Source organism: Staurois parvus, unplaced genomic scaffold (assembly GCF_062004578.1).
Source record: "Staurois parvus isolate SC_StPar_1 unplaced genomic scaffold, SC_StPar_1.0 ptg000473l, whole genome shotgun sequence".
Taxonomy (NCBI): Eukaryota; Metazoa; Chordata; class Amphibia; order Anura; family Ranidae; genus Staurois; species Staurois parvus.
Window position 1 is genome coordinate 396,731 of NW_028318269.1, and position 27,856 is coordinate 424,586.

Below are 27,856 nucleotides of genomic sequence, written 5' to 3' on the forward strand. Positions count from 1 at the left end.
TCAGCAACACATCCAATATCATCACACTGATTGGAGTCAAGGTTGGCTCACTCCTGGCTCCAATTAGCTCTGGGAGAAGTCATTAAGCTAGGGCCTCACATACTTTTTCCTCCCTGCACTGTGAATTTTTACATGTTATGTGCAATTAAACCATGGCAACATCTAATGTTTGTGTAGTATTATGTTCAGCAGACTGTGCTCTTCTATTGTTGTGACTTAGATGACGTTCAGAGCACATTTTATGCCCAATTCATGCAAAACTCCACGTAATCCCAAGGGGTTCACATACTTTTTCTTGCAACTGTAAGGATCCAACTTCACATTCATACATACAAATAGTAGGGCCAATTTGAACAAGAGCCAATTAACCTAGCAGTATGTCTTTGGAGTGTGGGAGGAAACTGGAGTACCCGGAAAAAACCCATGCAAGCACTTAAAGAATATACAAACTCCAGGCAGGTGGTTGTGGTTCAAACCGATGACCCTAGTGCTGCCAGGTGGAAGTGTTAACCCCTTAGCCACTGTGCTGCCCACAGTGTAGAAATTTCCCCATGCCCCTGAAAGCCCCCAAAAGCCTTTAGCCACCCTCCCTCAGAGCACTCCTAATGCCCTTGAGTTTCATGCACGCTATATACTGTATACTCTACACACTTTAAAGTGGACTTTCATCCATGAAAGTAACTATATCTCTTGCCCCCCCCCCCTCTCCCTACACAGCTGCAGAACATTTCGCCTGCTTTGGAAATGATTCTTAACTTTTTGTGCTTTTTCACCTAAGCAAGATTATGTCGGACCCCCTCCCCCCCAGCTGTCTCCTGGGATGATCACGTCACACACCCCAGGAGGCAGTTTTGCAGGCATGTGCTGCGCCATGCCAGGTATTTGGGAACTGTCAGAGACCCAGAACGTGTCTGTTCATGTCTCTACAAGGTCCCACCCAGATACCAGAACTAAGCACCATGTTTGCACATGTGCAGGAATCTCTCATGTGTGCACATGTGTTGCAAGTCTCCTTGGGCCTGTGCCACATCTGGACATCTATGGGATATTTAATAGCAGTGCAGAAGAGGATTGGTGGAAGGACACTATGACCAGGTGAAGTTTTTTTTTAATTCACTGCAGTGCACAAGTACCTACAGGCAGGGGTGTATATACCAGGCATACCTAGGCAAACAAGGCATTTGCCTAGAGCGACATTTTTTAGGGGGGACAGCACTGCCCCTTGGTAGAAGGGACGGAAGAAGGGACACACTCGGCATGGGGACCTGGTGGGTTCCGAGAGATGCTGTGGGTTTCATGACTTTCCCGACTCTCGTTCCTGGGGATGTCTCTCACCATGGGGGATGGTGGCTGGTGTACGGAGGCAGTGGTAGTTGAAGGCTTGGGTGGAGGGTAGGGGTGTTCTTGGTCATTGTCAGGCTCTTTCTGCGGGGGGGGCGCCTAGGGCAACACAAAAGCTAAATACACCACTGCCTACATGTAAGCCTTATTATAGACATACCTGTAGGTACAAGTAAAACAAAGGAGTTTACGGACACTTTAAAATAAAAAATGTCAGTTTTGTTATATTACCATCTCCCTAAATACTGAGTCGTAGCTCGATCCAGCGCTGTGACTGAGTGCTGCGCTGTTCTTTCTTCCTCTCCTAACAGTACTCAGTGAGAGCAGTGGGAACCATAGGCTCCTGCTGCTGTCAATCATATCATATGAGGAGGAAGTGGGGAGGGGTGGTTGAACCACACTGTGTAGGTCTATGGATGCACACAACCCGGGCTCAAGAGCGAGCCAGCAGGTGCGCCCCTATAGGAAGTTGCCTCCTATGGTGGTGCACTAAGAGGAGCCAAAAGCACCGACAGGGGACTTGAGAAGAGGAGGACTGGGGCTGCTCTGTGCAATGCCATTGCACAGAACATGTAATTATAACATGTTTAGTATTTTATTTAAAAAAAAAAAGCTTTATAATCACCTTAAAGCTTTATTTTAAAGATTGGGACCAGGGGTGGACTGACAACTCATGGGGTCCCCGGGCAATAGGGGATCATGGGGCCCCTGTGTCCTTGCCCAAACTCAAAAAATCCTATGAAAAAGGTACCAGGAGCATCTCATGACGCCCCTGACTGACCCTGGGCCCTTGGGCAGTGCCCAAGTTTCCAAATGGTCAGTCCGCCCCTGGTTCTGACCCTTTTTTCCTCTTCCCACTTGCTTCAGTTATCCTCGGGAATAAAACAGGGTGTATGTTCTTTACGCATGTTATATTAGGCAGTGCCGAGTTTCCAAATGGTCAGGCCGCCCCTGATTGGGACTGGTTATGATATACTGTGCTTTAACAACCATGTCATTAGGGTTTACACCTTCATAATTATACTAATTTTAGATGAAATATTCAGATATTTGCATTAATCTGGTTGTGACTGCTTTCCTGAAATAAAACCCACTTATGAAAATTAAACGGCGTCTAGCAGTCCAAGGACAGACCACATTCACAGACATAGTGAAGCACCGATGTCTAATGTGGGCTCACCAGCCATCACTATCATTGTGTATAGCATTGCACATTCAAATGAAACATTAAATTGGCGGATCAGCTAAAAATTAAAAGGGTTATTTACATTTAAATATCATGTAGTCAGCATTAGGAGGAAAAAAAAAAATCTTTAAACGTTGAAAGGGCAGTATCAGCTGAAAATTAAAAGGGTTATTTACATATAAATTTCTTGTAGCCAGCATCTGATGAAGGCAAAGCATCTCCCATTAGAACACGACTCTGTATATCTGTCACTAGCGTGCTCTATCCAGTCATGTACTAGGAGCTGTACAACTCAATTATACTTTGGTTTGGTTATAAGAAACACTCAAGGTTTATTTACACCTATCTGGTTTTTAATGTGAATTCCATATATTAGTCGATGAAATAAAAGTGACTATGAATGATGTTGTTTACTCCATTTAATCCTACAGTAAAGCTCAACACCCAGCAGATATAAAAGAAACAAATGAATGCAGCTCTGTATTCATTAATAAATCTTGACATGTATTTTTTTTTTAATGCAAGCAGCACAAGTACCTTGAAGACTTGATATCAGACTCTTGCAATTCCCTGTGTGGCGCAGAGCTCAGACTGGGAGAAGGTAGGACAGAACACAGAGCAAATTAGGTATGCTGAATTTCAATGTGTTGCAAAGGAACAAGCTGATAGGAGAATGGAACAGATTGAGTAGAGGGATGGCCTCATCATTCTGCTGCTACTCTTTCACTGTCCTGCCAGCAGGTTGGGGTGATAGAGAGGACACCAACATATTTCTTAAAGCTAAACTCCAGGGAAAGAAAAAATGCTCCCTTACGGTGGAGCTGCACAGCACTGCAAGGGTTCAATACTTCTTTATGTGTAAGGGGCTGCAAAAAACACTCTTACCCACTCAATCCTCCTTTCCCACAGGCTCCTTCCAGGCTGTAAGACCAATCCTTACAGCCTCATTTTCTCTTTACTCTGGTGATCTCAGGTCCTTTGAGGTCATCATTGGATGTGAGGATGCTGAGGGACAATCCACTGCAGAGGGTAGTAGAAGAGAACTACTGGGGCAGTGGAGGACCGGGTAAGTAAAACTGCTTTTTTGCAGTCCCATAGACTAGAGGCTCCAAAATTTCTAAATAAAGGGCCATTTTATGGTCGTTCAGTCTTTAGGAGGACCAAGCTATGGCCAGTGGGAGTAGAAATTGCCCAGGTGTCAGTGAGAGTAAACTGTGGGGATAAACAAATACCCATTATTGGTTTTAGAGGAAGAAATAATGCCGCATTGTTGGTATCAGTGGGAAGAATGGTGCCCCATTGTTGGTATTCACGGGAGAAATGCTGCCCCATCATTGGTATCAGTGGGAGGAATGGTGCCCCATCATTAGTGTCAGTTGGTGGAATAGTGCCCCATCATTGGTGTCAGTGGGAGGAATGGTGCCCCATCACAGTTGTCAGTGGATGTCCCAAGGGTCAGATAACAGCAAGCAAATGGGCAACATCTGGCCCCAGAGCCACAATTTAGAGACCGTTGCCCTAGACCTAAATAAGCATTTAACCTTTGTAGGGCATTTTTACTTTAAAGATATTCTTTAATGAGTATCTAAGCCCCCTTTAAACTAAATATGTTGTTGCACATGTTCTGTAATATCAAATAATGTATTCCTATTTATGTCCTGCAGCAAGGTGTGTCCACAGACACTTCCTTTCCTAGGGTGGCAACTTTTACGCATTTCATCTACAGCAGGAACACCCTTTCCTGCACTCTGTTTAGTTGGTCTACAAGCAGAAGAAGTTGTAGACAAAAGTGGGACCTATTCAATATTAAGTAAGTGGTCATAAAGTTATGGCTGATCGGCCACCCCTGACCTACCCAGATGGCCCCCCAGTGTACCAAGATACACTGATTGAAATTGGCTGCCATACAGGGGTGGACTGACCATTTGGAAACTCGGGCACGGCCCGGGGTCAGTAGGGGGCCCCATGAGATGCCTCTGGTACCTTTTTCATAGGCTTTTTTGAGTTTGGGCACAGGGGCCCCATGATCCCCTATTGCCCGGGGGCCCCATGAGTTGTCAGTCCACCCCTGGTCCCAATCTTTAAAATACACAATATGTAGGTTTTAATTCTGCAATGAATATATGCAAATGCTGTGTTTCTTGTTTTTATTCTTTTTTCACCTCTCAAATCCTCTTACATATTCTTGAACTCGGTGAGTATTACACTTGCTGCTGATTAAACAGAGGAGGCCACTTAGGATTATGGAGCAAGAGATGAGAGGAACAGTGAGAGGTCATATGACCCATTTATTGGTGACGTTAAGCCATCACAGAACCATTTGTATTCTTTGCTTCTATACATCATCGGGAAGACGGCCAGCATATGATAATAATGGATGTACTAATCAGAGGGCTACAATTTGCAAAATATGGTATTTTAAATCAAACGTGTCTAACAAATATATATGATTGTCATTATTTAATAATATAATGCAAAGAGAAATGATATTCAGTGACCTGTGGTAAATGACAACAAATCAGATAACTAGTTTTATCAGTTTAGCGTTTTTAGAGTAAAGGTAGGCCAGGAGCAAAAAAAAAAAAAGGACATGACTAGGGGGAATAGAGGGACAACAGAGGGTTAAATTATGGGTAGGACTTTTTTTGGGGATTAAGGCTTACCTTATTGGATGGGGGATGTTGGGGAGGGTCTCCCAGGGAGGAAAAGGAGGGTCTGTCCTCAGGAAGTCCAGTGGGGGAAGTTTGGACAAAGAAGAAGCTTCCCACCCTCCCTCCCCTTCATCCTTTGGTTTGGATTGTCATGGCGGCCTTGGCTGTGGTTGGTCTTTGGAGGAGGAAAGAATTCTGTATGGAGACAGATTCGGGACCCATCAGTGGTATGGGGAGCTTGGTACATTCCAGTTAACAAGGGGTTAACTCAGAATAGGTAAAATGGTGGTCATTGTGGATAAGTAGGGTTATCCCTCAGCCGGTGTGTTGCGGCTGGGGATAAATAGGATTGTCCCCGAGCCGGTGGGTTGCGGCTGGGGGCCTAAGTTGAAGGAATGTGAAGTTGGGTTTATGGCCCTCAAAAGACCACCACGTTTTCATTTGTTTATAATTTTAATGTTATGTTATCTATGTAAAAATAATTCATTGGTTAATAAAAGGCTGCTATGGCCATTTTGACTCCAGAAACTTGTTTGTGTATTTTGTATAGCAGGGATGGTGGAGGGTTTGGCCTAGCAGGCTTGGTTAGTTTGGAAGGCGTATATTCCACCCTTGTCATGAAAGATGCCACCTGGATGTTTCAGCATACGTTCTTTGCCCGAACCTTGTATTTCACCTGGAAGAGGTCACCAGCAGTGTGAGAACTGCTGCCTTGTCAATGTATTGAAATCACACATGGTTACCTTTGACCCCTGACACTCAGGCGCCAAAAACGCCATGTTTCTACACATTTTTCTTTTTTTGTTTACAGATCTAAATACAGCCCATTGCTTTCAATGGCCTATACACACATGTGCATAAATATCTGTAAACTAGCACTGCGTTTAATTAAAAATATCTAAAAATCTGCGGTAATGATCAGTATTTTACAAGTGAATATTCACAAGTATGTGTAAGCATGGGCGTAAATCACAGCTCTTCCTTGAATAGTCGATTACTATATTAATAGCAATAATAAAAGCTAAACTCTAGTCAGATAATAAAAATCCCCATTAGGTAGACCGCTCCATATATTAACACTCTAAGGCTCCATGCACACTGATGTTTTTCTTTGAAGCTGTTAATAGCATTTTTTTCTGCTCCTAGAAGCTAAATAGCGTTATCCTATGTGCCCATGCACACTTTTTTAGGCTATTAACGTTTTTCAAAAAAACGGATAACACTGGTAATAGCGTTTTTTATGGCGTTTTAGTAATGTTCAGAAGCGTTTAGCAGCGTTTGCATTTTATTAGCATTTTTACAGTACATGTAGAAAAAAAGCTAGTTACGTTTAGCAATTTTTTCTGCTGGGAAAACTCTCCGAAAAACTTTTTTTTTTTTGCTCCTAGATGCTGAAGCTTAAAAAATGCTAATTATTTATTTCAGGTACTTATATAGCGCCGTAAATTTACGCAGCGCTTTACACATATATATTGTACATTCACATCAGTCCCTAACCCTCAAGGAGCATACAATCTAAGGTCCCTAACTTACATTCATACATACACATACTAGGGCCAATTTAGACAGGAATCAATTAACATACCAGCATGTCTTTGGAAGTGGGAGGAAACCGGAGTACCCGGAGGAAACCCACGCAGGCACAGGGATAACATGCAAACTCCAGGCAGGTGGTGCTGTGGCTGGGATTCGGAACCAACGACCCTAGTACTGCCAGGCGGAAGTGCTAACCATTTAGCCACTGTGCTGCTAATAGCCTAAAGTAGTGTGCATGGGCACTTAGAATAACACTATTCAGCTACTAGGAGCAGAAAAAAAAATGCTGATTACAGCTTCTTAAAATGGAGCTCCACCCGAAAGGGAAAGTTCTGCTTTAAGTCTTTGTTGTTCCCCCCCCCCCCCGCTCCCCATTAAGGATTGACACCTTTGGGGAGCGGGGGGTCGGGGGGAGCTGGTACCAGAATTTGACAGGTACCCACGTATGCTGCGATTGCCTAGCCCTAGGCGATCAGAAGCAGAAATCGTTCCCCTCCTTCCCCGTAGTCTTCTGGGACACATGACAGGTGGCAGAAGAATACAGGACCATTCACAAAGTGCAGCGCTTCTCGCAAATGCGCAGTGGGCACCGGGCTGTGAATTCGCAAGCTGTCACAGCCGGCTGCCCACACTGAAGATGCCGGCGCCAGGGAGAGAAGACAGCCGGAGAAACCAGCGGTGGTGAGGACATGGCTGGACCGAGGGACAGGTAAATGACAGTTTTTGTAGCTGCTGACTTTTATTTATTTTTTTTTTTTTGCTGGTACTCCGCTTTAAAAGACACTAGTGTGCATGGAGTATTAGGAACAGAAAAAAAAATTGTTTTTGTAGAGTTTTTGGAAGTGTTTTTCTGGCAGATAAAAAGCTAAGCGCTAAGGCTAGGTTCACACCTATGCAATTTGCATTTGATCTGTTTCTTCGGCGCTTTTTGCAGTACGTTTTGCGTTTTTGCACATGCGTTTTGACGCTGTTTGCATTTTTTCTTGTTGCTAGGCAGATTAAAATGCAGCAAAAACACACTACATGCTTTTCTGCAGCGTTTCCATTGAAGTCTATAGAACCAAAAAAGCAACTTTTTGCATTTAAAAAAGTCCCTGCCCCTTTCCAAAAAATGCAGCGGGTGAAAAAAAGATGTGAACGTGTCCCATAGGAAATCATGTTAAATGGACTGTAGTGCGTTTCTGCAAATGCAAAACGCTGCGGAAAATGCTTAGGTGTGAACCTAGGGTAAAATGCTCCTAACAGCTTTTTTTTTCTACATGTACTGTAAAAATGCTAATAAAATGCTAATGCTCCTAAACGCGCCTAAAACACTACTAAATCCGGCACAAAAATGATATTATTGGTGTTTTTCCATGCTGCTTTTTTTTCTAGCTTTTTTTTCAGCTTATAAAAAACGCTAGTGTGCAGGGAGCCTAAAGCCGGCCACACCTGGATCTAAATTTGGCCAGTTCACCAGGGACTGGCTGAATTTTGAGCCATGCATGGGCACCCTGGTTGTACAGAAGATGATCCACTAGCAGGGGCAGACTGACCATTTAGAAACTCGGGCACTGCCCAAGGGCCTGGGGTCAGTAGGGGGCCCCATGAGATGCTCCTGGTACTTTTTTCATAGGCTTTTTTGAGTTTGGGCAAGGACACAGGGGGCCCATGAACCCCTATTGCCCGGGGGCCCCATGAGTTGTCAGTCCACCCCTGTCCACTAGTCGACTTCTGTACAACCAGCCTGTTGATTTTTCCCAATCGGCTATAGCTGGCAGCACTGATTGTATCCTGACAGTGGGGAAGGCTCCCCACCGTCAGAACACAATAGCACAGCAGGAAGATTCCCCTATCCACATCAAATGTGTGGATGGGGGAATCAGATTTTTTTTTTGTTCAACCCACTTTTTGGAATGAAAAAAAAAATGATGTATGGATCTATGTACCATTGTGAATGAACCTTTATGCTTGTTTAGTCTACTTGGCATGTAATAGACAGAATTACTTGCCTGATTGTACACTGATATGGATCCCCTTTTTGGTAAACTTGTTCAAGTACTAGCTCAAACACTCAGAGTACACTGAATCAGGGGCGGACTGACAACTCATGGAGCCCCCGGGCAATAGGGGATCATGGGGCCCCTGTGTCCTCACCCACACTCAAACCACACCCAAAAAAAGCCTAAGAAAGGTACCAGGGGCATCTCATGGGCCCCCTACTGACCCCGGTCCCTCGGGCAGTGCCCGATTTCCCAAATGGTCAGTCCTCCCCTGCACTGAATCATACACTTTTATACACTTAGCCCAGCCAGAGCCCAGACCTGAATCCGATGGAAAACCTGTGGGGTGATCTGAAGAGGGCTGTGCACAGGAGATGCCCTCACAATCTGACAGATTTGGAGTGTTTTTGCAAGAAAGAGTGGGCCAATAATGCCAAGTCATGATATACCATGCTAATAGACTCATACCCAAAAAGACTGAGTGCTGGAATCAAATCAAAAGGTGCTTCAACCAAGTATTAGTTTAAGGGTGTGCACACTTATGCAACCATAATATTTTAGTTTTTTTATTTTTAGATCCCTCCATCTAAGAAATTCAGTTTGTTGTTCAACTGTGTTGTACAGTTTATAGGTTACATTAAAGGTGGAAAAATTCTGAAATGATTTATCTTAGTCTCATTTTTTTTGGAGCACAAAAACTTGACATTTTAACAGAGGTGTGTAGACTTTTTATATCCACTGTTCATGCGAATTCTATGGTGAATTTAATAACATTCAGCCAGATGGTTACTCATGGTCCTCTTGCCAGCCACAAAGGTTATTTCAAATATTACAGCAAACAATGGATTTATCAGCCATTTTCCAGGAATAATCTCAATTGGAAGCTTGTTTTACACTCTGTTTAGCACATAGTGAATGAAACACAATGTACACTTGGCTGAAACATCCATTTCCAAGTACAGAACTTTATTACCCGAATGATAGATGGGAGTTGTGTAACACCATGCAGGGAGACTGCTGAACACACCAGCAGCAAATTGTTCTCTTTCATCTAAGGCAGGCTTTAAAAAATTTACCTATTAGAAATGCCACACAAATATTTCACAGGTAACATAGCTGAGCAGCAACTGGACTCAGAAATAAAAAAAAAAACAAAACAGCCTTTGTGAAAAGGCATCAACAGGGAAAGAAAGCAATCAGGGTCTCTTTGTGACAATTGAACTGGACCTCGACCAATAATTGTGCTAAAACAATTCACGCTAAAACAGTTTTTACTGCTATCTTAGTAGCGCAGTCTGCATCCCTTGAGAAAAAAATCAAAGAAATACAAATAACCAAATAAAAGAATGAGAATAAGTTTTTAGTGATATCTTAGTAGCACAGTCTATAACCCTTGGGGGGGAAAAAAAGAATAAAAAAACTAAATAAAAGAATAATGAGGATTACAAAATATCTTTCTGAATAGCAGGCTAAATATACTCATGCATGTTATAATTACTGTACATAATGATAGTAGGCACTTCTAAAAACAGGCTCTACTGACATGCTTCTATCAAAAATCCTAAAATAAGAGGTTTATTCTTCATTTTAGGATAGTGGGCAAAGCCAAAATTACCATTCCTTGGCCAACTGCACATCAAGAACTGATGGTTTATAGTATAAAATGCAGCCTAATATTATACTGTACACCCATTTATTCCAACAGCATGCAGCTATTTCAGGTGTGTTGGCCACCATCGTTGCAGTTTTTGGATGCAATGGGTTTGATTTATTATAACTGGAGAGGTCCAAATCTGGCGCAGCTGTGTATGATCAGCTTCTAACTTCATATAAAGAGACAAAAAGAGGGCACACGGGCCTAGTGCATTACTTTAAAAATTAGATTTATTTATAAAAAGTAAAATACTCACAAGAGAAATAAATTCAAATGCAAAGCATGTCACAAGGGATGCAATGTGGTCCAAAACCAGCCTGGCTCTGAGGAGGAGGTACAACCTCGAAACGCGTCAACCACCAGCTATCTAGAGGTCTACAGTCCCCCACCAGACCACCTTCAGGGGTTTTGGACCACATTGCAATTCAAATGGAAAAGCATGTCACAAGGGATGCAATGTGGTCCAAAACCCCTGAAGGTGTTCTGGTGGGGGACTGTAGACCTCTAGATAGCTGGTGGCTGATGCGTTTCGAGGTTGTACCTCCTCCTCAGAGCCAGGCTGGTTTTGGACCACATTGCATCCCTTGTGACATGCTTTGCATTTGAATTTATTTCTCTTGTGAATATTTTACTTTTTATACATAAATCTATTTTTTAAAGGTAATGCACTAGGCCCGTGCGCCCTCTTTTTGTCTCTTTGTGACAGAAGTCACTTTGGGTGGGGGGCCCATGGAACCCAGCTCACTTTGGAGGGGTGGGGAGACCCCTGTCTCAGCTCCCCATATCCCTATTATGTGTAAGTCACCCTGTGCCTGTTAGGGGTGCAGGGTGAAATGTCCTGATATTGTGTAGACATGTATAGGTGGGGTGGCGGGTTGTTCATTGTTTAATGCCATGTGGTTGTATCCCATTTTTCTATTGTGTGTCTTACTTGGGAGCAAACTATTATGGGATGTATGTGTTTGTGTACTGGCTTGTTGGGGGGTGTATGCTGATGTGTCTCTTGATGCTAGATGTGGTATGCCCCGCCCTGTGTGCAGGGAGGGGGGACTGTTCCCTTGAATGTATATATCTTGTATCTGTGTTAAAATAAAGTAGTCTATTTCCTGATTTATTTCAAGACTGGTCTTGTCTAGTCTTGTATGGTCAGTGGTGGTGTCCATGGACGGTGTTCGGACGGGGAAGCGGTATTATAACGGAAATACCCAAGTGCAGACTGGGTCCAGTTCTGTTACACTCTTTATATACAGTTCTCTTTGGATTTCCCTGGTCCGTTGAGGGTAGCAAGGCTTGCATTCCTTTCATGCACATGTGGGGATATTGACATTGTAGAGTCCACTGTTCAGCGCAGGAGCTCAGGCATTCGGTTGCTTTTTTTTCTTCTTTCCAGCTTCTAACTTCAGCTTGTTCAATTAAACTTTGACAAAAAAACAAACTGAAAGCTAATTGGTTCCTATGCAGCACTGCACCATATTTTGGTCTCTCCAGTTTTAGTAAATTTCCCCTAAAGGAAGTACATGATTACATAAGGCACAACTTGGAAATGGTTGAACGCCTGAGAGGTATAGAAGAAATAAAAGATTTTCATGTCGCAGCACTATTACTTACTGGTTTACCAGAAAGTTATGAAGCACCTGTCTAGCACTTGATGCACATCCAGATGATGAACTGACATTGTAATATGTTAAAGGCAAGCTTATGGTAAAATATAAATGTAAAACAGAAAGCATTAATAGTGACAGCGCTTCTATCGCAGAGTTTGCTTTAAAGATGAATAATAGGAAAAACTAACAAACAACAAGAAACACATGAATGCTTTGTGTGCAAGATACAAGGCCATTTAAACGCAGATTTCAGAATCTGGAAAGCTAGGATGCAAAAACATACTAAACTACAAACAACCAAAAGGTGTGAAGGAAGAAACTCATTTTTCATCAGATAATGAATATGTTTCTTTAATCCAAAACTTGCACCTCATCTTTGCAGACATAGTGTGTTGATTCAGGAGCTATGAGTCACATGACAAAAGAAAAAAAATGACTTTATTCACCTTGAGGAGAGTAAAACAGAAAAAAATCACCACAGTTAATGGGTAAATAATAGAATCAGAAGGATTCTTTACTGTCCTATTTCCAAAAGTGTCAGCAGAAAGATGCCTATTAAAAATGTCCTGTATGTCCCTGTGCTTGAAACTAATCTTTAGGTTGCACCGCAGTTTTTACTGGTGAGTACGAGTACCAATACTTTCAGTCAAGTACTCGCTAATACTGTGTACCAATACCTTTGTGGTGCAATTTGAACCCATACAAAATGAATGGGCTTAAATCACACTAAAAAAGAATTGCATGCGATTTGAACAGGAAGGAGGTGCAATTACTTTCCAAATCGCATACTGTTTTCTGCACAGCTCCTGTGTGAACCTAGGCCTGCCATAGTGACTTTCACACAGGAGGGGTGTGGGAAACATTTCTGCATGGGTCCCACCAGTGAAGCTCTGGCTCCTGATCAGATTTCAGACATCGGCGGCTGAGGCTTAGGTTCCTTCTGCCTATCTCACGGCTTTTTTTCCTAAATCTCCAGCAACTCTCTCCCACCAACCTCCAACAGCTCTCTTTCCTTCATCCTCCAGTGGATTGAGCCATCCACTGGACCCCCTTCCAATCCTCCCTGGTTCCGCTATACCACATTGCCATGATCTCCTGCTGTCAGACGCCAAAAAGCTGCTTCACCAGTCCAGATATTTGAAATCCCTGTGGCTTTCTTTCCTCTCCTCGCAGTGCTGGCAGTTGGGCCTAGACACTTCTGTTTGGTCAGTGCCATCCAAGTAATGGTAAATTAGAATTCCTGTAGTCCATACCGGCTAAGCAATACAGACAGGAGATTAAAACCCTGGGGTTTCATGTCTTCGGATCAATGAAATTACTTTTCGGGTGCCTGGCAGTGGGGGATTTTGGCAATCTGACACAATGGGATCGTTAGAGAATGGGGACGGGATCCAGTGGATGGTCCGAACTGCTGAAGGATGAAGAGAAGAAAGCTGCTGGAGGCTAGGGGGAGAAAGCCATTGGAGATGTGGGGAACAGAGATGTGGAGAACAAAGCCGTGGCAGATGTGGGAGGAGCCCAAGACACAATAACTGATGTCGGCAGTCGGATCAGGAGCCAAAGCTTCATTGGTGGAACCTGTCATGCAGGGAGGTTTCCCGCACCCCTCCTGTGTGAACTCAGGCTCAAAGTCACTATGACAAGACTGGGTTCACGCAGGAGCTATGCAGGAAACGGTATGCGATTCAGACAGGAATCGCACCGCATTTCTGTTCAAATTGCATGCAATTCTTTGCAGTGCAATTTAAGCCCATTCATTTTGTATGGGTTCAAAATGCACCACAAAGGTATTTGTTTTGGTTATCGGGAGCAATTGTGAAAGTACTCGGTATCAGCACCAATACCTACTAATCTTTTGTCAGTGAAGAAGCTCACAAAACAAGGCAATGTAGTGACATTCCAAGATGACAGTTGGGCCATCACAAAAGGGGTTATCTTACTTGGAAAGGCTAAAACTGCACTGAACTGTATCAGCTGAACTGCTATGAGGTGGTTAAATCTGCCAAGGAGGAAAAACATTCAAACTGCATTCACACATGGCACAGACAACTTGCACACAGAAGTCCTAACATAATGAAGATATTAACTGAGGATGACTATGTAAGTGGAATAAAAATTAGTCCATGTGATCAAGCAATGAAATGCACCAGCTGTATAAAAGGAAAAATTACAGGAAAAGCCTTTCCAAAGCAGAGTAACAGCAGACCTAAAAATCCTCTGAACTTAATTCATTTAGATCTTTGTGTCTGTCCAATGGAAAAATTTATTCCAGGAAAGAAGCATTTTCTCACTTTTATAGATGATTACTCCAGGTATACTACACTATATTTGTTAAACAACAAAAGTGAAGTACCACAGAAACTTGAACAGTATTTGGCTCAAGTATGTAACAAATCTGGCAAAATGTACACTGCACACAGACAATGGAAATTAATGTACCGGTGATAACACACAGGAGATTCCCAGAAAGCATGGCATAATATTTCAAACTACTGTATCATACAACCCAGAACAAAAACAGGGTTGCAGAAAGAGTGAGCCGTACTCTATTTGAGAGTGAAAGAACCATGCTGTTTGATGCAGATATTCCAACCACATACTGAGGAGAGGCAATTATGACCGCATGCTATCTCCAAAATCGATTACCAGGAAAATCAACTGAGAAAACTCCATATGAGCTGTGGAATGGAATCTAAAAATTTTTTGAAGCAAAGCCAACGTGCACATCCCAAAAGAAAAACTTAAAAAATGGGGTGCTCATGCAAAGGAAGGTGTACTTGTGTGATACAGTGAATATCAAAAGGGATACAGAATTCTACACCAAGACACAAAAAAGGTAACCATCAATGGAAGTGTAATTGTGGAGGAAACTTCACTGTGTTCAGAATTCCATGAATTAACACAAACGCTTGAAACTCAGGAAAATTCCATATCAGTGTCACATGAAGATAAGCAACAAAGTGACACAGAAATAGAAATTAATGCAGACAATCCAAATATTGTAAAATAAGAAAGCAGGCCACAGGAGGTTTCAATCAGGAAACCCACCAGAAGCAAAAATGTAGCATTAAAACCAGAGCCAGATTCATAGGATGAGATGCAAAGACTTCCTACTCATGAGAAACGAAAGTCAATCGGATGCTTTGACAAACCTGCTTATAAGAAAGTGATTTATAGAACTGAGACCCCTGATGGCAGTGTTTATGAATTTGTAGCTGCATCTATGATAAAACTCTAAGCCTTTTCTCTAATAAATTATTTCTGTTTCCTGTTTGCAGAGAAGGAGCAGATAAACACACATGTGGACTGTGCACTGTCTGTTCTGTAGTGCTATATACAGAATCTCTAACATGCCTTTAGGAAATAAACCCCACTGAGCATTGGATGCAAGGCCCCACACATGCACACTTGCAGCTCAGTGTTGTGTGAGAGTGAAAGAGAGTGGCCTGCAGGTGCATGAGTAAAGAATGAAGCCGATTGCTCATTGGTGCCAAACATCCGACGCTTGGTATGGCCTGCAACGGTATGGTAGGGCAATGAACTAAGCAGCTTAAAAAGTAAGAATTATTTTCCAAAACGTAGGACTGCAAAATTAATAAACTGAGGATGCTGTACTGTAGAGGATTTATTTGAAAAATGTCATATAGGGTGAACTAACCCTTCAAAGGAATGATTTGAATGGCCCCTTCCTCTCTCACATCCTTCCTTTGAAATAGATATTGCCTACATTAAAATAAATAACTGTGTGTTTTAGAGAAACAATAATAATACTGATTAGGTAAAGAATTGTTTTAATAGATCATTTAGATAAATAATATATTTGATTAATATTTTCAGTTGAACTCAAAGTACGGAGCAACACCATGTAAGCTGCATCAGGCAATATTTTGACGATGATGAATTAGTTAGTCTGGCTGAAAAAAGACAAAAGTTCATCCAGTTAAACCATTAAAAAAAAAAAAAAGTTATAATCCTATACCCACAGTTGATCCAGAGGAAGGCAAAAAACCCAGCAAAGCGTGATCCAATTTGCTCCTGCAGGGAAAAAAATCCTCCCTGATCCCCCAAGAGGCAATTGGATATTTCCTGGATCAACTTTACCCATAAATATTGGTATCCAGTTATATTCTGTGTATCCAAGAAATAATCCAGGCCTTTTTAAAAGCAATCCACTGAGATGGCCAGAACCAACTCTTGAGGGAACTGATTGTTTGCACTGACTCTTACCTAAATCAACACATTGCTGCATGAATGTCCACCAATATAGCTGCAAATACCCTGCATGTTCATATATTATGACCTATTCCCCTTTCAAAATTGTATCTCATCGTCTGATGATCTTACATCTGATGAGTGATAATAGGACAAACATGGCTACTGAAACCTCACTTCCTCATGTCACTTCTACTTCTCCAGACTGGTAATAGGACAATGAAGTTTGGTGTCATCTCTATTAGAGTGTTAGCGCTGTGCCCTGATTGGTTCAGAATACTGACCCTCCCCTCTCTCTAAGCGCTAATATACAGTAACGGAAATAAGTATTTGATCCCGTGCTGATTTTGATTGTTTGCCCACTCACAAAGAAATGAGCAGTCTAAAAATCGAATGGTAGGTGTATTGTAACACTGAGATACAGAATAGCAACAAAAAATGCAAAAGAAATGCATGTCTAACAAATGATGCACTGATTGGCATGTTCATGAGGGAAATAAATATTTGATCCCCTATCATTCAGCAGGATTTCTGGCTACCAGGTGTCTTTCATACAGGTAACAAGCTGAGATTAGAAACAGTCTCTTAAAGGGAGTGCTGCTAATCTCATTTTGTTACCTGTATAAAAGACACCTGTCCACAGGAGCAATCACACAATCAGATTCCAAACTCTCCACCATGGCAAAGACCAAAGAGCTGTTCAAGGATGTCAGGGACCAACTGGCTGGTGAAGTAGCTATCTTAAAGTGTGAAGCCAAAACTTTTTTTTTCTACTTTTTGAATGGAGTGTTGAGGGTTGGAACCCCTGCCAGGCTCTCTTGCTATCCTTGCCCCTAATAGGGAGATGAACTCAAACCATTTGCCTGATGATTTCTATCACTGAGATTGAAGGAGGAGGAAAACCACAAAGTTGTCACCAGAACAGCAGACACATTGTCCAACTGAACATTTGTTCCAGGTACAACTATCTAAGAGGGCATTTTTTATCACTACCTTACTTTTCTATTACTTTCTATTATGTCTGCGAAAGGAAATCTCAACAATGGGATACAAGTGGCAAAAAAAAAAAACTTGATAGAGCTAATTATTCTCTACCAGGGATGTGCTGGGCTCTGTCTGGACACAGCGTGAAGCCAGCTTGGTAGAACCATGGGAACCTGTTACATTCCCTCATCCCTGCTGGCCGAATGAGCTGTGGCCAAGGCATTCTGTGCCCCATAGCTGCACATGCTGCAAATGAGTGGGTATGCTTCTAACATTGTTGACCTTTTGTCTACGTGCAGCTGTGGGAAACAGAATACCTTGGCCATAGCTGACTGGACCAGCAGGGATGCGATCATGTGACAGCTTCCCATGGTTCTGTTGAACTGGACCCATCTCATCCCTGTTCCCTATTATATCCAAATGGAATTAAAAAAAAGGTTTCGCTTTAGATATACTTTAAGTTTAAGCCTTCATGCACACGGGACGTTTTGATAGCGCTGGTAACGTTAGCTGTGTAAAGTCAAGTCAAGGCCTGGACTGAGCGAAGCTAAAAGGGAGGGCCAGCATGACGTGGGCATGCAGACAAGGCAGAGAGTGTAATTTAGGTTGGAGTCTAAGCAAGAGGCAAGGGGGGGGGGGATGGTTACTTACTTGATTGGAGTACGCATCATTGAGGGGTGGTCTTGCAGGATTTGAAAAGGGGGGTTGGGTCTTGTCGGAGTCAGTCGGAGCTTGTGCAATCACTGAGGTGGTTTCTCCCGCCCTCCCTCCCTGGAGTTGGTTTTTGTATTCTGTTTGATGTGTTGGTTATGATTTGTCCTTGTGTTTGTCCTGGTGTTGGTTTTTGCTGTTTGTTTTGGTTGTTCGTGGTGTGTCACGAAGTGTTTGTTTGTTTGTTTTGTCATGGCAGCCGGCAGGGGTCGATGGGTCTTTGAAGGCGGTGTTGGAGTGACACGTTGGTGAATTATGGGTTGGGCCTATCGTAGGTATGGGTGTCCCTTCCCAATTACAAGGTCATGTTGGTAATGTGGGAGTTCATTGGCTTTATCTAGGACTAAGTAACTGTAGTATTGTCCCCGAGGCGGTGTAGTAGCGGCTGGGGGCCTTTCATTGGGTGTCAGATACAGCCGCGTTTGTGATGGGAGTAATGGTGCCTTTGAAGACCTTGGACCCTGTTTGGGATCATACTGTCAGGTATCAATTAAGTTTACTGTAAGAAATGTTATGTTTGAGTTATGGTAAATAAATGGCTGCTATGGCCGGTTTTTTACACCAGAAAGAGAGTCGCGTGTTTATTTGGGTGGGTAAGGTTTTGAGGTGGTGGTGGTTTTATGGAGTAGGGGTAAGTATTAGCCTCGGTATTCTGAAAGTCCAACAGTCATGTTAAAAACGTGAGTTTTACAGTTTTTTTAGCCTTTTTGCATTAGAGTTTTGCCGCGTTTAGCAGCGTTTTCCTGTGTTTTTCCACGTTTGCATTTTTTACTGTTTTTTAGCGTTTTTTTAACCAAAAACAATTATTTTTTTGGTCACAAAAATGTCCATAAATGCCGGTTTGCTGCATTTTATTGTGTTTTGCAGCATTAGAGCATTTTTACAGCTAAAAAACTCCTCTAGAAACCCACTAGTCCTGAGTTTTTTTCCAACCAAAAACCATTCCCAGCCAAAAAATATTGATTACAGTCTATGTGTGCATGGACACATAGGATAACATGCTGGGGGGTTTACTAGCTGTAGCAAAAAAAACGTCAAAAGCCAAAAACAGCCGCTGTAAAAACATCCAGTGTGCATGAGGGCTAAGGGCTCATTCAGACAGCTGATTAGTGCCGCCCTTCATTCAGAGATACTGGCAGGTGCACGTGCATCCATCTCGAAGTTGTGTGCAGACAGTCAAAAGAAATGGATGCACAAGCAGTGCCGCCACAGACACAATCGCATGTCAAAGTTTGACATGTGAGCAGGAGCGAGTACAACAGAGGCTCTGCCTTTGGATCTGTGCACTTGCTCCTACCCGCATGTCAAGCTTTGACATGCAATCATGTCTGTGCCGAGATGTGCGCATCCATTTCTATGGGCTGCCTGCACACAACTTGGAGGTGGATGCACATGCATCTGCACAGAGGATGGAACTAATCTGCTGCACCTGAACATGGATGTAACATGTAGCATGTTATAAAAGGTGAACTTATCTTTTAAGAAGGCTCCTTTTAAATGCAATTTTAAATTACCTTCTTTAAACAGAAAGGCAGCCCTGGCTAGTAGGCAGGTTTAGCGCACTTTGTTGCTATACCCATATAGGACTGCATAGTGTGCTTTCTGCTAGAGGTGATATTCCGCTTTAAAAATCCACCACAGCCTTTGTAGAAAAGCCTGTCCCCTGCCTGCCTTCATGCTGCAGACTGAGACCCTTGTACTCTGTAAGGAAGCAATTATCTCTCTGCACACCCGTTGGCAGCTAGGGATGTCAATCACCGGATTCCTGGCTGGCACTCTGCGATCGCCGTGTAAAGCTGACAGGGAAGAGACCTGTGTATAAACAATACAGGTCTGTCCTCTGTCAGCATGCACAGCAGGGAGATACAAAACAGCATGTCTCCCTAGTAAAACAGCACACATAGTAAAAAACACACAGCGTACAGTTAACCCTTTGATCACCCAAGATTTTAACCCCTTCCTGCCCAGTGCCATTAGTATAGTGTCAGTGCTTTTTATTAGCACTGATCACTGTATTAGAGTCACTGGGGATGTCAGTGGCAGTTAGTCAGTTCCACCGCACACCCGCTATAAGTCGCTGATCGCCGCCAATACTAGTATAAAAAAAAACAAAAATTCCAGAATCTATAACGCCATTTGTAAACGCTATAACTTTCAAGGAAACCAATTCATTTACATGTATTGGGATTTTTTTTAGCAAAGACATGTAGCAAAATACATTTTGTCCTAAATTTGTGAAGAAATTTGATTTTTTTTCATTTTTGTACTGGACATGTTATAGCAAAGAGTCAAAAATATAGTTTTTTTTTTCAAAATTGTTAGTCTTTTTTTGTTTATAGCACAAAATATAAAAAAAAATAGAAGTGATCAAACACCACCAAAAGAAAGCTCTATTTGTGGGTAAAAAAAGGACATACATTTCATTTATGTACAAAGTTGCATGACCTTGAAATTGTCACTTAAAATAATGCAATGCCGTATCACAAAAATTGGCCTGGTCGGGAAGGGCCTCTGGAGGGCAAGTGGCCTTCAACAACAAGAAAAAAAAAGTATTAGCCCTCCATGCAAGTTAACTGCATAATGTGCTAGTATGCATCACATACTAGCACGTTATGACAGATTTGCCTGTAAAGCATTCCTTCCAGCTGTTATGTCTTCCATCTTAATCGGTCTTCTTTCCAGGTTCTGGCCGTTTGAATGGAAAAGCCTTGATGACCTCATTTCTGCACATGTGCATATGAGCCACAGTCGCAGCATAGCACTCTGTATTACCGTCACATTCAGTGTTCCCTCAGTTCAGAGTGTAATGCACATGCGCCAGTGACGTCACCAGCTGCAGAACTTGTGAATATCTCCTAAATGGTGCATGTTTATTGGATATTCATAGTACCTACAGGTAACCTTTATTATATGAATACCCATAGGTACAAGTGACCAAGTGAAGTTTACTACCTCTTTAAAGCGGAGCTCCACCCAAAAGGGGAAGTTTCGTTATAAGGACTGCTCCTCCGCTCCCCATTAAGGATTGGCACCTTTGGGGGGCGGGGGGGAGAGCGGGTACCAGAATTTGACAGGTGATCATAAGCGGAAGGTGTCCTCCCTCCTTCCCTGTAGTCTTTTGGGACACGTGACAGACTACAGTACCATTCATGAAGCGCAGAGCTACTCGCGCATGCGCAGTGGGTACCCGGCTGTAAAGCCACAAGCTATCACAGCTGGGTGCCCACACCGAAGATGCCGGCCTCCTGGAATACAGGACGGCTGGTGAAACGGGCTGCGGGGGACACACCATGGGACCGAGGGACAGTAAGTGGCTGTTTTTTAAAAGTCAGCAGCTAAAGTTTTTGTAGCTGCTGACTTTTATTTTTTGACAGGGTGAGTGGAACTCCACTTTAAGAATCTTTTATCTTGATGCTCCTGGAATGTATTTCACTGATATAAACTGATGGTTCGATTGGGCTTTAAATATGTAATCCCAACATTTCATATTCCGGATATGTGCCTGCTGTACCATGTACTTGTATGAAAAAGTGTCCTGTTCTCTTTGTATTGCTTCCTTTGTGTGAAATCCCTGCCGTTCCTTCCAGTCCCTCTGCTTTCCTATTAAAACTGACCACTCTAAGCATGGGAGCACAGTGTGGTTAGTTTTCCAGCTGTGCTGGGAGCTAATTCAGTGATCAGATTTGTGCTGACTAGCACAGCCATTCACTGGGAAGATCAGTGTGCTGCTCTTTCTCCTCCCGGAGCTGTTATGCAGCTGAGAACAAAGATTATGTGATCACTTATAAAAAAGGGGAAAAAGGTATTTATTTTTTTAATAATCTATACACAATGTTTTACCTTTTATATATTTTTTAAAGAGGAACTATACTCACCTCCAGTCCCAGTGATTCAACGTCCCGCTGCTGCCACTGACATCTTCAAGCAGCCAGCTTCCGAGTCTTATTGCTGGCCTCTCTCATTCGCTAGGTGGGAATGACGGCACTCCCATTCATGCACAGGAGTTTCGTCAGATTTGGCGTCGCCAAATTTGTGGTGAGCTGCGCATGCGTGGCTCACTGTACAGGGTAAGACAGGCAGGTAAGTAACTGGAGTGCAGAATAGACAAAGCATGTCTCTTCTTCATTAAAATTCCTGCCTGTCTGCCGATTTTTATTTTTTTTTTAGAGTTCCACTTTAGGTTGTTTTACAAAGTGAGGGTTTACTGTACATATACTTTAAATACTAACTTCTGAAATTCAGTGAAGTTTCTTTACGTTGTTACAGATCTTTCCCGCATTCAAATCTTCGCAACCCTGAAAGCTCATTTTCACCTAAATCCCTTGTCATAAATGAAACAAAACAATGGATAAGAAACTCTTGACACTTGAAATGCTGTGCCCTTCTGCCCAGACAGAGAGAAAATTACCATAAAGGAAAATAAAAGATGTTTGTTGTGGCTTGTCTAAATGTATGGCTGTAAAGGAATATATTAAACTGCTATGAAAATGGAACTCAACACGGGGAAAAGAAGATTTAAAGGCATATTTGATTGTAATGAAATCTCCAAGCAAAATGTTTCCGGCTTTGAAAAACATGAGAGGCACCAAGGAAAAAAAAAATGCATGAAATTGAATTGGAATATCCTCAGCTTCCTCCGTGTCATGGCTCGCCCCTCTACGGCTTGCAGCAGTGTGATTACCCAGAGGTATTACACATGCCGGCTTTTCCACCAGACCTCATCTCGTGAGGATCTTCTGTCTGTGTTTGATTCGCCCACGTGTTCCCTAAGGCTATTGTCTCAGTTTTCTCTCCTGCAGGCACACAATTCTCCCTTGTGATGTCCCTCAGACGTTGCGTCCTATTTGCACTCTTCCCTACAGGCATTGTTTAGTGTGGTGTGTAACGCATTCCCCCCTCCCCCACCTTCCCCCATATGCTTCTGTCACATCTCAAAGAGGGTTGTCTGTGTCGGTTTTTTTTTCCCTTTCTTACCTTCCCCACATAAAGTGGTTCTGTTCCCGTATACTCCTCCACCACAAAGAACTGGTTCCACACCCAGCCACGCTTCACCCGACCAGACACCTCCAACGACAATCCCGTCTCCATGGAAACCATTCCCAAGAGCTCCGGGCTGCAGAATATCAGCACCACAGTCCAGGCAAAGCCTTGTGCAGCCATCCCAAGTCCACCGGATCCTTGGGGCCTCACATCACGCAGGGAGGATAAGTACGCCAACTGTCATATTGACGGGAAAGGATCAAGCTTCTTGTACTACTCATTCCTGGCCATTCATCTGGGACATTGTCCAAGGGACCTGGAGCAGTAAAGTCCTGGTTAGCTGAGGCTGCACTTGCATGCAGACCTAGGCTGAGTACGGCCAAGGAAATGGTTTAAATGTCTTGGGAACCGCAGCCGTGTAATTTGATGAGGGCTCTAACAGGTGTATGGAGCTCCACCGGGTAGTCTAGAACTACAGTTCTGAAATTCAACTGAAGAGTAATCTGTAGAGCTACCGGTATGCTGCACTCTCCTGCAAAATCCTGTGTTGTCCTCAGGCATCCCTCGGTTTCTTGCAGCAGGGGAAATGTTATATATAAAGTGCTGTACACAGTAGGCTCGTCTGCTTATTCCCGGGGTGCTCTCGTGCTAATGACCTTATTATGAAATAGGGATCAGAATCCAAAGCCCGCTGAGCTGCGCCCTATTACCGAATACACTTGTGTGTCCCAAGCTTCCTTCTTATGCACACACAAGATAAGCCCTTCTCTTATGTCCTATACCGTACTTCTATACAATCACGCCTTTGAGCATGCTTGAATATGTAAAAATGGATTCGGCTGTATAGGCAACACTTTGGAGTAATTAGGATATGCTAGAAGTGCATTAAACTGATAAGCACAGCTGGCAGAGGATATGCAAAAGATGTCAAACAAACACTCTAAATTATACATGGGGTTAATGCACAGAGCTTAGCCTGGCATCCCGGGAGGTTATATTGAGATAATAAAGCAGAATCCCATAGAATGTAGATCTGGGTATAGAACGATCCTGTGAGCTGCGTTGTAATCCCACCAAAGTGTTAAAACGCATCGATATGTATTGTGACGCTCAGTTGTATAGTCATTAAACGGGTTCTGCGGATATTAATTGGTAGCAGCTGATCGTATAATGTTGTACACCACAAACATGTGGTTGACTATACTAGGATTAATCTGTAGGGATATAATGAGGTGGTGATCTGATAAACCCGATGGGAATAAGATTGCACGGTATGCAATAACATACTTGTGCAAATATCAAAACGATGTCAATTATAGGATTACAATAAAAATCTCTGGTTTGGAATGGTATGTACACGCGCTAAAAAAAAAAAAAAAGTAGAAAAGACGTTGCATTATATAGAAGTGTCCAAACGATTGTCAGATCACTTAGCACGAGTGGTAAGCCATGCGGTGAGCGTTGCATCGGTAGTCACAACCTTATAATGAAGAATCCAGGCCTTCCAATTTAGCTGCTGCTGTGACTTGTGAAGACCGTATTGAGTTCAGTGTCCAGAAAATGGCAAGATTGTGGCTTTCATCTTGACCCGAATGCAGGATATGTCAAGACCTGTCCTTGGCGCTGAACGTGTTCTGGAGTGCAGAGGCGGTCAGGGACCTGAACAGAGAAACAAAGACATTTATTAATTAAACTAGGGATCAAATTTTGCTCTCTATTTTTTGACATTCATAACTTTTTTTTTATCACTTGATAAGAGGCAGTAAGTGAGAGAACTGTGCCAGTAACCATTGCCAACCTTATGTAAATGCTTGTTGCCTGGCTGCCTCTGCTGACTCTAGCTGCAATATTTGAGGTGGATTTACTAAAGGCAAATAGACAGTGAAATTTGCATTGCAGTGTGAATTAAGGGATTTTAAAGGTGCATGACAATAATCCAACTAATTTTTGTAAAAATTATTTTTACCAATTTATTTATAACAATACAATTACATTGGATACAAATAGTTACAACGAACTTGACAATCACAGCAAACTTGACTGTTTTCTGCAGTGCACAGATGATCCTTCCCTACATGTTTCGCCCATCCTGGGCTTCCTCAGGGGAAGAAAAAGGCTATCCGCAATACAGTCCTTGGGACTATGTTGCCAAAATCATTCATTAAAACAGAGGCAAACAAGTGCTGAATCAAAGGCCCAGGCGTCCGTGTGATTGCAGAAGGCACATAAAGGACAGAGTTAACATAGGGGAAGGGGAGATTATTAACAACAGAGAATCATTGCTGGATGTCAGAGGTCTCCCTAATTCACCAAGACTTCATACAAACATTACATCCACAGAGATGTAAGGATCAAACACAGCCTTGGTCAAAAAGTGCAATTTGCATGTGCAGTTGCACTAATTTTCCTTAGTAAGGCTCAGGGGTGGACTGACAACTCATGGGGCCCCTGGGCAATAGGGGATCATGGGGCCCCTGTGTCCTTGCCCAAACTCAAAAAAGCCTATGATAAAGGTACAAGGGGCATCTCATGGGGCCCCCTACTGACCCCAGGCCCTCGGGCAGTGCCCGAGTTTCCAAATGGTCAGTCCGCCCCTGGTAAGGCTCCATTCACTGCAACTTTGGACAGCAAAGTCTCACGACAAGTCTCAGCCCATTCGTTTCAAGGGCACCAGTTCAAATCAGTGCAACTTAAAGTCGCAGCGACTTTGGAAAGGAGCCTGCACTACTTTAATACGACTTTGATCCAGAGTATATATAATAATATAGAGTGCAGCGCTCTATATATTATGTTTACTGTGGTTTAGTATCTTATACCTGCGCTAGCTGCTCTTGTTTCTGTTTTATATTTTTTATCTAAGAATCACATTGGGTTTAACACCTTCCCACCCAGCTTATAGCAGATTGACTGCCGGGTGGGACACTCGCCGTTGTGACTGATCGTTATATGACATCGTCAAAACGAGCCACTCACGTGGCCACACAGCAGCGCGATCTGTCACTGGCTGTGTCCACAGGACACAGCCAATGACATATCACTACACTGGCCCATTGCCAGTGTCATGTGATCACTGTGACCAATCACAGGAGATCACATGTCAATTGTATACAATGGATGTCATGCCATCCATTGTATTCAATTATGTTGTTAGCTGTGACTGGTCAAGGCAGTCACATGATATAGACAGGGCCAATCACAGTCCATCTGTATCATGTGATCAGCTTTGCCCAATCATAGCTAATCACAACAAAAGACTGAATAAATCAGTTTCATTCAGTAACAATGATTGTAAATATCAATGAAATACATTGCTATTAGCAATCATAATGTGTTAAAAAAAATCCTGATCACTTGTCCAGAGTAGTTCAATGTTACTATGGTAACAATGTATTGCTTTGGGCACAGTGTGCTGAAAAATAAAATAGTAAAAAAAAGAAAAAATTGAATAAAACATAAACAAAATTAAACAGTTGAAAAAAAAATACAAATTAAATTAATATTATTATTTTCACCAAAGAAATGTAGCAGAATACATTTTGACCTAAATTTATGAAGAAATGTTATTTATTTGCAAAATGTTATAACAGAAACAAAGAAAAGTGTGTTTTTTCAAATGTTTCAGGTGTTTTTTGTTTTAGTTAGCAAAAAATAAAAAACTCTGGGGTGATTAAATACCACCAAAAGAAAGCTCTATTTGTGTAAAAATAATGATAAAAAATTCATATGGGTACAGTGTTGCATGACCGCGCAATTGTCATTCAAAGTGTGACAGCGCTGAAAATTAGCCTGGGCAGGAAGGGGGTGAGAGTGCCGGTATTGAAGTGGTTAACTTTGATCCAGGGAGTGTAAAGTCGGATCAAAGTCACACTCAAAGTCGCATGAAAGGCACACTGGAAATCGTGCAAGTGTGAATAGAGTCTAAATGTAATGTAGTAAAGCTTCACTTTGTAAAGCATACTCAACCACAGGCAAAGAGAAAAAAATCAACATTTTTGCTTGCTCATCATTGGATGATGGAAATCAGCAGAGCTTTACCACTTGTACTAAGCTCTGGGGGAAACAAGTACACAGTCTATTTGCCTTTAGTAAGGCTCCATTCACAGTGGAAAAACTATGCAGTTTTCTTTTTGGACGTTTTGCAGTGCTTTTGGCAGTTCGGTTTGTGTTTTTGTACATGCGTTTCCCTACTTTTTTAACGCGTTTTTGACGTTTTACAGTGTTTTGCGTTTTGTTCAGCTTTTTTTTTTTTTGTTAAAGTGAAATTTTTTTATGTTGCTGGGCAGAATACAAATGCAAAACGCACAGCTTGGCAAAAACAATGCAAAAATGCACTACCATGCATTTCTGCAGATGCTCCATTAAACTCTACTGTAGCAAAAACACTGCTTTTTGCTTTTAAAAAAGTCCCAGACCCTTTCCAAAAATGCAGCAGCTCAAAGAAGCATAGATGTGAACATGTCCCTTAGGATACCATGTTAAATAGACTGTAGTGCGCTTCTGCAAAAAAGCACTGAAAAACACATTGGTGTGAACAGAGCCTAAAGAGTTGCTCTTCTGCAACAAGCATGCAACAAATTACGGCAAGACTGACTTGATGTTCATACTTGTTCCAGCTTTGTGACTCTCTGGGGTAGATTTATTAAAGGCAAATAGACTGTGCACTCTGCAAGTGCAGTAGCACTCATTTTTCTTAGTAAATGTGGTAAAGCTCTGCTGATTGCCATCAACCAATCATGAGCAAGCAAAATGCTTTTTTTTTTTTACATTTTACTTGCACCTGATTGAGTCTTTACAAAGAGATGCTTAACCACCAGGGGGTCCCCGGGCAATAGGGGATTATGGGGCCCTTGTGTCCTTGCCCAAACTCAAAAAAGCCTATGAAAAAGGTACCAGGGGCATTTCATGGGGCCCCCTACTGACCCCGGGCCCTCGGGCAGTGCCCGAGTTTCCAAATGATCAGTCCGCTCCTGTTAACCACATTACATTTACAAAGGAAAATGAGTGCACATATGCTT

The 27,856-nt window shown here is 42.5% G+C and overlaps 1 protein-coding gene across 1 annotated transcript in view; it reads right to left on the reverse strand.

The window, feature by feature from the left end:
- The window catches only part of CDH22 (cadherin 22), a 542,246-nt gene that overhangs the window by 135,886 nt on the left and 378,504 nt on the right, over positions 1–27,856 (reverse strand). Inside the window, exon 3 of the mRNA XM_089689403.1 lies at positions 22,836–24,500. Within this exon, the coding sequence (XP_089545529.1) occupies positions 22,836–23,021 (186 nt within the window). The 5' untranslated portion in view covers positions 23,022–24,500. The remainder of the gene's footprint in view (positions 1–22,835; positions 24,501–27,856) is intronic.